At 38.7% G+C, this 11164-nt stretch overlaps 1 protein-coding gene across 3 annotated transcripts in view; it reads left to right on the top strand.

The window, feature by feature from the left end:
* The window catches only part of ACSL4 (acyl-CoA synthetase long-chain family member 4), a 14907-nt gene extending 4965 nt beyond the window's left edge, over window positions 1-9942 (top strand). For 2 of the 3 annotated variants that reach the window (XM_010072394.1, XM_010072392.1), the window contains 12 exons: window positions 173-282; window positions 373-511; window positions 1927-2077; window positions 3278-3401; window positions 4155-4226; window positions 4784-4923; window positions 5401-5573; window positions 5767-5841; window positions 6072-6263; window positions 6771-6885; window positions 7590-7747; window positions 9785-9942. In XM_010072394.1, coding sequence (XP_010070696.1) covers window positions 173-282; window positions 373-511; window positions 1927-2077; window positions 3278-3401; window positions 4155-4226; window positions 4784-4923; window positions 5401-5573; window positions 5767-5841; window positions 6072-6263; window positions 6771-6885; window positions 7590-7747; window positions 9785-9942 — 1607 coding nt within the window. Of the gene's footprint in view, window positions 1-172; window positions 283-372; window positions 516-1926; window positions 2078-3277; window positions 3402-4154; window positions 4227-4783; window positions 4924-5400; window positions 5574-5766; window positions 5842-6071; window positions 6264-6770; window positions 6886-7589; window positions 7748-9784 lie in introns of all 3 variants that reach the window. The other variant, XM_010072393.1, reaches the window with a different exon arrangement.
* Window positions 9943-11164: the final 1222 nt, after the last annotated feature.

The following is an 11164-nucleotide window of genomic DNA, read 5'->3' as shown; positions in this document are numbered from 1 at the left end:
GAGTGACCTCCTTGGTGCCTGTGAGGCACTTAATGGCATCACTGCAGCCACTCAGGGCTAAAAATCATCTAGCAACATGAAAACCAGTCTGATTCCTTAATCTGATTCTCTGCCTTTTGCATTTAGTGTTACTTTAACATTTCTTTCACGTTCTCTCTCCTTACTGCAACAGTTGTTACGCTGTACGCCACCCTGGGTGAAGAGGCAGTAACCTATGGTCTCAACGAGTGTGGAGCATCATATCTGGTCACTAGTGTAGAGCTTCTTGAGAGCAAACTTAAGGTAATTTGGTATCAGCTTCACCTGCTACAAGCAACCCTATAATAATTTTACAGTGCGGTCAGTGCTAAAAATTTAATTTCTCTTCTATAGACTGCACTGCCACAAGTCTCCTGTCTCAAACATATCATTTACGTGGACAAGAAGACTATCAATAAATCGGAATACCCTGAAAATGTGGAGATTCATAGTATGCAGACAGTAGAAGAGCTGGGAGCCAAACCAGAAAACTGTAAGTAAATTACTTTACAGAGAACTAATCAAGCAACCTTAACAGTGAAATCAGAGCTAGGTGAAGAGGGGTGTGTAGCAGGAAAAAAAATACACCCATGCAGGTCTGTAACACAAAGGCAGTGGCAGATTGCCAGTTCATCCCCTGGCTTCCTTTAAATAAACGGAAAATTTGTTTGATCTCTATTTATTGTCCTGCACCTTTGTTCAAGTGTCAGATTATTCAGGAAAAAACTTCATTTTTAACTTCTAAGTCATAATCAGAATAATTTAATTTTAAGACTCTGCCTTTGTTTTAAGGAAGTGAAATAGAATCTGGTGCTATGTTCCATTTCCTGCTACTCTTGCCATTTATTCATCTTATTTTCACTATTTTTCCTAAGAAAAGAGGAGAAAGCACTTTTTCCTTTTTGGCTTGGAAATGTCTTTTTTAACTAATCTGTAGCTTCAAAGCACCTTGGGCTAGAGGAGTAACCATTACACCCCTTGCTACATTGGTCAGCCAGCAGAGACTGTAAATGTGCTTTAAGGAAGGAAAAATCAACCTCCATCATCTCTTTTCCTTAAATCAGCAGTTTGTGCTCAGCCAGCTCTCCTCTCTCTTCAATAAAAGAGGAGATAAAGTGGCAAAGGAGCTTTTTGCAGGGAAGCACACATTCACTGCTTATCTTTGATCAGCTTCAGGTACCCATACAAACCAGCAGTTAACTTGAAGGGTGTTGTTTTGGGGTTGGTTTTTTTCCCCTCTAAATCCTCTGCTTGCCTTGCAGACAGTTCTGCTGCTTCTTTAGCTGTGAAAGCCATCAATACTAACAATTTTCATCCTAAGAATAAATGACAAGTGATTAAAACAAAAATAAAAATCAAGTGTTGTAAGCTTACTGCTTTTCTGCTAACTAGCGGCTTACCTGAGGAAGGTTCATCAGAAAGAGAAAAAAAAAAGGAAAAAAAATAAAAAGTAGACTTAGCTCTGCAACCTTGGCTTTGGAAGAATGATTGACAGAAAAGCTGACTTGCAGCTTTTTGGGGTGGTTTGTGAGTTGTTTGGTTTTTTTATCCCCCTCAACCTGTTGTTTCTCTCTAGTACTGTATTTCTCCCTTTCGATGCCTTGAAAGGTTTATTTGGTCTTTCGAAGGCTTCTTCTATGAAACTTCCAGTCAGCTATAACACGTAATGGCAAAAATATGACCTAGATTGTGTAGATGCCTAAGTATCCTTTCTAAATCTGCCTTCCCTCACTTCCTCTTCAAAACAGACCACTACTTTCCTCCTCACTGACTTCTCCATCCACCACCGACACTTGGCAGCACACTATTTCACACAGGTTGATTACAGACATTGTCACACTGATTAATTACAGAAATAACAATTAGAAAGTAGATAAGAATTAATAATTTTTCTCCTGCATTTTGTAGCAAGCATTCTGCCAAGCAGACCTGTTCCTACAGACCTGGCTTTAGTAATGTACACCAGTGGCTCTACTGGGAGACCCAAAGGAGTGATGATGATGCATAAAAACTTAATAGCCGGAATGACAGGACAGTGCGAGAGAATACCCGGACTGGGGTAAGAAACGCTTAGTTGTCATGAGTACAGAGAAAAAACAGACCCTCCAAAAGTACACACAAGTTTAGTCTGTTGCTGGCATCAGGTGTTATCAAATGTCTTCATTTTATTCTGAGCCTGCTAATCTTTAATTTATAAGAAATATATCTTGTGTTTGTGCACTTACCCTGTTGTTTAAAAAGGACGCCCTTCTAGCTCTTATCTCACGTGCTGTTCCTACTTTTTTTTTTTTTATTACTACCCTTATGTTTAGGTCTGTGATGGATTTTTTTGCACTCTTGTGCATCAGAAGATGCCACCAGATAAGGAGAGTCCTCATCTAGTCAACCTTGGGAAATTTTTTTAGCTGTTTTTGGGCAGCTAGAATCCCTTTAGGAAGTATGTCCGAGCCTATCACATCCATTGATCTAAAGACATCACTGCTGGATGGATAACGCACACGCCACAGGATCTGCTCAAGTACACCTCACTGAAATGAGCAGAAAAGTAACAAATTGGGCATTGATGATAGTAAAACCAACTGCAAACTCCCTCACACTAATATTTTGAGGAAATGTTTCATGAATGTGGGTGTGTGTGTCTCCCTGCATCACAGAGGGTTTAATAGCTTAAATCAGCTACGTTGCTAAACTCCTTTTGTGGCAGGATGTAAAACTAGTTCTGACTTGATGCTGAAAGCTTCTGTTAAGTCACAGCTCTAAGTTTCTTGCTGAGAAATCTCTGAGAAATTATTTCCTGAAAAAAGCCTCAGTACTTCAGTGATCAGCTCTCTTTTTATGAATATATTTTAGAAGGAAATGCTATGATGCCTGTTAAGGATTTGTAAATCATTGGTGATTATTTTACAATATAGTGATTTCATCCTTAATTTGGTGCCTGGGATGAAATCTCCTACAAGGAGAGGCAATAGTAGTGGAGCACTAAGGAATCTTTGAGTTTCTTGGAAAACAAGGCAAATCCTGTAATTCATACTGATTTCAGTAAGGTAGGATTTTCCCCATTTTTTTAATAAACTGTGGTTTGAAATCACCTCCTTGTTGTGTGCAGATGAATAAGCCTCTGATCAAAATAGTCTAGAGAATAAGCCTTACGATCCATATCTTTCAAAAAGTAATCACTAAGCACATAATAAAACTGTTAGACAGTATTTTCAGTCCACTTGTGCATCATTTTTAATTAGTTGATCCTTTCCTTTCCTAGACCCAAGGATACTTACATTGGTTATTTGCCTCTGGCCCATGTATTAGAATTGACAGCAGAAATTTCTTGCGTGACTTACGGCTGCAGGATTGGCTATTCCTCTCCACTCACACTATCGGATCAGGTGAGGGGCGGGGGAGAAGCTTAAATGTGCTTCTGCAGTCTGCGTTGTTCTTCCTCAGCTATCCTCTTTCAGTAAAGAAATGCTGAGGTATATGGCACACTTCAGAAATGTAAGGGTTTTTTTCAGAAAATGACGCAAATTAATGTTCCTGGTGAACTACAGCAGCAGGTCATACCATATAAATTTTTGCTTTTATGATACATAGGAAATCTAAAAGAAAACCTAATAAATGCATATAGCATTATCTACTGGATATCAGGGTAAGAACAGCTATTCATACATTAGCTGAACGTAAGGCTGTTTAAAGTAACTGTAAATGCTAGTCTCACGTTATCAGTTCTTTATCTGGTTACTGTAGATCTCTATTTAGCCCTTTGCCTTTTTCCGTTTAACAATTAAGATAAATAAGAGCAAATTAAGCTGAAAAAGAACATTTCTGTATGTGTTGCTGGTATAGAGAATGCATCAGGCAAAAGAAACTCCTGGAAGAAGATGGAGAAGAAAGCAAGTGCTAGAGCGAGGAAGTAAGAGAAAGATATAAAAAATGGACTTACCCAGGTTGGGCTTGTAAAACATCTGGTATTTTGGCTGAAATTGTTGTTAATCATTACTTTTTCCATCACAATGGAAAAAAAAATCATGAAAGAAATGTTTTTTGGAAGGACAGGGGAAGAGATTCGTACAAATTACATGCTGATATAGCTCCCTCTTTTTTTATTCATTTTCTTCACTGACTTTTTTTCCTTATTACAGTCAAGTAAAATCAAGAAGGGAAGCAAAGGAGACTGTACTGTACTTAAGCCCACACTGATGGCAGCTGTGCCTGTAAGTATGCAGAAGCAGATGTTTAGCCAAAAAATGATGCTTTCTATCTTTTTCATGCTAGAAAAATCTATTTACTAACATTTTTTTCTCTTCATGTGTAACGGTCACTAATAAGAAAAAACCAGAATATAGACATTCCAGTTGTCATTGCCTGAACCAAGTACTGATGCTACAGATGAGCACAAGAGTGTATATATATGCTAAAGCCAAGACCAAAACTGTAAATGTGTTTTAATAGTTACAAGTGCTGTTTTACTGAGCTACTGATACAACAGTGGGATACAGAAGGCCTTTGACACTCACAGTCTGAAACTCCTGTTTGCATAGGTACACTTTGCATACCAAAGCAGGATAGCTTTGGCTCAGATGGACTGAGAACCCCAGCTTTTTTGAAAATAGCCATTTAAATTTATTTCCTGGGGATAATTCAAATGCTGGACTACAGGCAAAGCCAGTGTAAATTTTAAATACAGTCATAATCCCTCTTGGAAGGTGCAAAAAAATATGCATGTCTATTCTGTGTGGTAACTTTCCTTGCTCTTTTTAACACTTTGTAGGAAATAATGGACAGAATTTATAAAAATGTCATGAGTAAAGTTCAAGAGATGAACTATATTCAGAGAACTCTGTTCAAGATAGGCTACGACTACAAATCAGAACAAATTAAGAGGGGATACGATGCACCTCTGTGTAATGTGTAAGTACAATTCATGGTCCAAGCATACCTTTTTCCTTGTGATTTGTGAAGACAGTCTAAAAGAATACTCATCTAAGCTGTCTGACATCAGACAATTCTCATCCAACATGCAAATATAATCTAATGACTAAAATAATCTAAGTTCTTACTGGAAACAGATAAGATATTTAATGGTAGGAATGACTAATCTTCAGAAGAACAGATGACTAGTTAGTTTTCATTGGATTGTTTTTGTTTTTTTTACTAACAAAATGGGAATGTTTGTTTAGTTAATTTACAGGAATTCTGCCATCTGCAAGTGTTACAGTAACATCTGCAAGAGGTAACGTTTTTCATTATCCCAGCTGCCCACTGAAATCTGTGAATAATTAAGTTGTTTTTAAGGTGTTCCAGATAGGAAGGAAAAAAAAGGTTTGTGTCTTTTTATGAAAGCGAGCTAAGTGAATGACTTTTCAATGCCTTTTTCCTTCTTTCAAGACTATTGTTTAAGAAAGTAAAGGCACTGCTGGGGGGGAATGTCCGTATGATGCTGTCTGGAGGAGCACCACTCTCGCCTCAAACACAAAGATTCATGAACATCTGTTTTTGCTGCCCTGTTGGTCAAGGCTATGGACTAACAGAAACATGTGGAGCTGGAACAATTACAGAAGGTAGTTAAAATATTTCTGGAAATACATACTTTAAGATATATGAGGGTTTGGTGGGGTTTTTTTTGTGAAGTCAAAATAGGTGGAGTTCCTAATTGCAGTAAAGTCATTTGAGATAAGCTATGCCTTCTGTATGGCTTGAGGTTACATTTCAAATGACAAAAATCTTTGTATTCTTCCTTGTTCTCTCCCTCAGTTGCTGATTACAGCACTGGCAGAGTTGGAGCTCCTCTTATTTGCTGTGAAATAAAACTGAAAGACTGGCAAGAAGGTGAGAGTATTAAATGTTTTGATTTCAGAGTAACTAATCTAACCACTGTTCAGCTGCTTTCCTTGCCCATTGCGTAGCTAGATATGCAGCATATGGAGTAATTGTTCTTTATCTTTTATCATAGTCATCAATTTGTGTGCATTAACTTCAAGCTGAAGTTTCAAAATATTTTCTTGGCAGCAGAATACATAAGTTAAAAATAACTGTGTGGGGATTTTCTCATTTTTCAGGGGGCTATACTAATAGAGACAAGCCTAATCCTAGAGGAGAAATTGTAATTGGTGGACCTAATGTCTCAATGGGATATTTTAAAAACGAAGAAAAGACAACTGAAGATTTCTCCATTGATGAGAATGGTCAGAGATGGTTTTGTACAGGAGATATAGGGGAGTTTCATCCGGATGGGTGTCTGCAGATCATAGGTTTGCCTCTGTTTTTGATATCTTAATATATTGCAAGACCTTGACTAAACAATTGTAAGCATGCTGTTAATCCTGTTGGCTTTGCCAGGGCTAATCTACTTAAGGTTACCTGCTTGTGGAATCACAGTGTAAAACACATTCCCAGAAGTCCTCACAGCTGTAGGAAAATTCTGGAAGTGATGCCGTTTCCTGTGATGTTATCACTATCTAAATCTAGCACATGGACTTTAAAGAATAAGTGTAAGATTAATTTTTGGTATTAATTACAAAGCTTTAAAATCAGAGCCCCACCACTTTCATACAAATTGTGTGACAAGAAGTGTAGTGCTATAGAAACTTTTTTAACAGAAGCCTTTATAGCAGAATATGTCCATGCTATTAGCTGCTTTAAAATTCCAGTAAGATACTTTAATTCATGTTTATTACCAATCTTGCATAGCACTGCACAAAAATACATAAATAGTGGCTTTGAACAAGCTTTTTTTTTTCCTCCCCCCTTGACTCCAGATCGTAAGAAAGACTTGGTAAAGCTCCAAGCAGGAGAATACGTGTCTCTGGGCAAAGTAGAGGCAGCACTGAAGAACTGTCCTTTAATTGACAATATCTGTGCTTATGCCAAAAGGTAAGAGTGGTGTTAATTTAGAAACTGAGTGAACATGAAATATAGCCTCTGACCCACTTCTTTGACGATACGCTGTAGTTTTCCATAGTTTCCATTGAACAAACCCCCCTTCCAGAGTGCAAGTTATAAACAGCGTCTCCAAAGTAGCACAGGTGCTCAGAGTCCCTAAAACCTGAAGAACTGACCGATGTTTTTCTGTTGGCATTTCTCCTATCCTAATGCATTCCAGTTCCATCCCATCCCTTCCCCAAACAGGTATTTAGCATGTGTTTTGGCTTTCTACCAGAATACCAGAGAAAAGTTAACCTGGATATTTCCAAAGCTCTCCACTGAGTTTTGGAAGTGGCCCCAGTCCCTCCTCTCCCTCCCCTCAGCTTAAACACACTACGTGAAGGAAGACTGAAGAGATCTAGCTAAACACCAGGTGTAGCTGGGAAGCTAAACTGAGATGCGCAGTCTCGAAATTACAGCAAAGCACAATACTGATCAAACCTAATGTTGTAGAACAATTTAGAATACCTTTCATAGCTCATCAGTTGTAAAGACTTAATGTACAAGATGGATTCTGTATGAGGGAATACCTACAGTTCAGAAAGCACCATGGATCTGTGTATCAAACATCAAGGAAGCATTTTACACCCCGAAACAGAAGTCTCAACTGTCTGAATCTTTTTTTCCTTCCTTCTCCTGCCATCCTGTGGTAGTGACCAGTCGTACGTGATCAGTTTTGTGGTTCCCAATCAGAAGAAGCTGACTGCATTAGCCGAGCAGAAGGGCATCAGCGGAACCTGGGTAGATATTTGTAACAATCCTACAATGGAAGCTGAAATACTGCGAGAGATTAAAGAAGTGGCAAACAAGAGTAAGTAAAGGGGCATATTGCACTAGCCAATCTCATGGTGCTCATCCAGCAAAAATTTTCAGTTATCCTCCGTAACTGTTCTTCCTTCTTCCTGTTGCCTTTGTATTTGCCAAAACTAATAGCTTGGTAAGAGGCAAAGCCCACATCAAATTGTTGCCTGTTAACCCAGGAACTGACATACTTTTCTAGTTGTATTAACTGCTTTATCTTTTTAAAAAAAAAAAAAATTCTTAAAACCAGATTTTTTTCAACTAAATTCTAGAGACAGGTAGCTTGTCTCATAGTTAAATAAGGTCCAAAAGAGGTGTCAGTTTGGATGGAGAGTTACATTTACTGGTAAGAAAACTAGTTGAGCAAGAGATTTCAAAGCTTTTTCCCATGCAACTTTGTTTCCTAGAGCTTTGAACAACCATGATCCTCGTGGTTGTAGTGGCTTAGAAGCCTGCTGTTCCTTGCTGTAGTACTGAATGATCAAAAGCCTCATCAGTCTTTTATGGGGCCAAAAAATTAACTGTGGAAAAAAGCCTCTAAAGCACTTGGCACTTTATACAAGGAAGCAGTAAAACTGGACTTAAGCACAGGGTAAGCACTGCCTCTCAAACTTTAGAGGAGAATCTGCCTTTTGAAACTGAGAAAAGAAAAATGAAAGGCACTATTAAGTCTTGACTTTAAAAAAAAAATAATCTGTAGGTCTCAGACTTGTGTTTAAACATTTTAACCCATGGTTTTCTATATGAATTAAGCAAATTACTACCCGTATAGCTTTGTTCAAAGTCTTTGCTTACACATTCTTTCTACCTTCTAGATGGTAATCTACCACTGAAATACAACCGATTTATTTGAAACTTTTTTCCAAAACTATTTTAAAGAGATCATTCTCAATTTTAGTGGAACATTAATGCGCCTTCATGAGGAGCAGGCGTATATCTAAATAAGAGGAAACAGTGCATGACAACCCCAGTCTGAAATTAGGGACAGAAGAGCTGCTGGGGACAGCCACACAGCCTGTGCTGCCACCAGCTGTCAAAATTCAGCTACCAGGAAACTTTTTTCCAAAACTATTTTAAAGAGATCATTCTCAATTTTAGTGGAACATTAATGCGCCTTCATGAGGAGCAGGCGTATATCTAAATAAGAGGAAACAGTGCATGACAACCCCAGTCTGAAATTAGGGACAGAAGAGCTGCTGGGGACAGCCACACAGCCTGTGCTGCCACCAGCTGTCAAAATTCAGCTACCAGCCTACAGGTTTAGGGACAGAAGAGCTGCTGGGGACAGCCGCACAGCCTGTGCTGCCACCAGCTGTCGAAATTCAGCTACCACCCTACAGGTGTGGGATCTACTATAGGCCTGTATGCAGGAGCGGATGGCAAAGTCCAGGTCTGGCACACATGCAGCAGCTCCCGGCCCTTCCCCTGGCAGCAGTTACCTGCCCCTCCCTTGCTCACCCCTCTCCAGTGTAGTCCCTGGGCCAGAGATGGGAGCAGCTTTGGTTGCAGTGAGGCTGTGCACGTGCAGCTGAAGGGAAAATAAGTGACTCATGTCACAAAAATACAGAGAAATCCCTTTATTTTGAACTTTAAACAAACTCTTAGGAAGGAAAAAATTTGGGAAAGAATCATTCAACCACAGAAAGTATAGAAGTACTTCATTATAATTTAAATATGAAGCACATCTGACTAGTCCGAGTTAATCCAGTTATTACTACATTCCTATAATAGATACAACTCTCGATTTCAGTGTATCCTCTTGTGGGAGTAGTCTCAGATGTTCAGGCTACACACTCATTTGTTGTAAGCTTTACACTGTCATGTTCAATATAAGGTACAAGTACAGCGTGTTCTTAGAATATTCGCACACTAGCGTTGGTACAAGATTAAATCTGCTTGTGGCCCTTCTGTGAGGTAACTTCATTAGGTAGGAAACCGTATTATCCAAGCTACAGGGTGCTCACTGTAGATTTTTAGGTACCATGAATTAGTATTTCATCTGGCTGTACAATCATAGTCATACTTTTGTTTCTTCTTGTCCCTGCAGTGAAATTAGAACGGTTTGAAATACCCATCAAAGTACGGTTAAGCCCTGAGCCATGGACTCCAGAGACTGGGTTAGTAACAGATGCTTTCAAGCTGAAAAGGAAAGAACTGAAAAACCATTACCTCAACGACATCGAAAGAATGTACGGAGGCAAATAAGTTATGTTGTCCACACGGTTGTGCAGATGGTTCCTTCTCATGCCTCAATTTTGGATGTCTGTGTATACTGTAGATACCATACATTCAGAAAATATACCAAATGGGTGAATGTTTCTAGAATCTCTATTGAGTACAACAGAGACTATCTTAGACTCCAAATTCTTAATTGTTAGCAGATTAGACACTGGTGGACTTCATAGAGGTTCACATGAACGTCTCCAGTTTTGAGACAGACATCATTTATGTGAAGCAGTACGACCAAGTAGTTTTATTATTATTGTTTCTCTAGCACATTCAGACTGCTTGCAACTTCTCTTTCATTCATTCTGAAGTCTGGCCTACATTTAAAAGAGAAAAACTAATGTAATTGTGATGATTCTTCTGTCATAGTAAGATACTTAGTGAGGGAAGGAAAAAAAAAAAGTATTTAAAGTCTACCCTGCTCCATTAAGAAACAAAACCAAGATGACAGCATTAGTCTGGAACTTGCTAGAGATCACTAATAATGCACTGCTTGAGAACGGATGGATTCTTCTGCACATCAGTTAGTGTCTTGAATATTTACAGTGCCTAAAAAAAGAATATAAAGTACACTTACTGAAATAAAGGTGAACTGAAAAGCTTTCTAAAATGAAGTTCTTTGAAATTTCATTCAAGAGCATTGAATTCAACTTCCAACTCACCAAATACATTTTTACTTGCCACCAGATTTTAATTCAAGCAGAGCTTTCCACTGGGACATACAGCATAAAAGAAAACAAAGCCTTGCACTGCTACAGGAGGTACTGATGAGAAATCATCACCTGGACGCAGAGTGCAAACCTTGCATCTTGAGTGACAAACAACAGTGAAATTGATGGGCAGTTGTCTCTAAACAGATTTTAAACTCCTTTGAGTTTTGTTTCTTGATATTTTTGGGGTTGGTTTTGAGGTTTTTTGGGGTTGGTTTTTTTTTTTTTTTTTTAAGGCACTGATCCTCTAGACCATCCCATACGTGTGAGTGACAGTACAGCTGAGCTGTATGTGATTCAGAGGATCAGGGTGTACATGGCTGTAGTCAGTTGATGGAAAGGTATTTCCGTTCACCTTTTACCTATGGTAAGCACAACAAGGCAACCAGAAACCAACAGCAGTTTCTCTGTGTAGCCTTGTTTTACTTACAGAAAAAGAGTCTGTGGCCAGGGAGTCTGTGTGTTATGGAACTTGTAAAAAGGGACAAATC

This window comes from Pterocles gutturalis, unplaced genomic scaffold, assembly GCF_000699245.1.
Source record: "Pterocles gutturalis isolate BGI_N339 unplaced genomic scaffold, ASM69924v1 scaffold7772, whole genome shotgun sequence".
Lineage (NCBI taxonomy): Eukaryota > Metazoa > Chordata > Aves > Pterocliformes > Pteroclidae > Pterocles > Pterocles gutturalis.
This window is presented reverse-complemented; position numbering and strand designations above follow the sequence as displayed.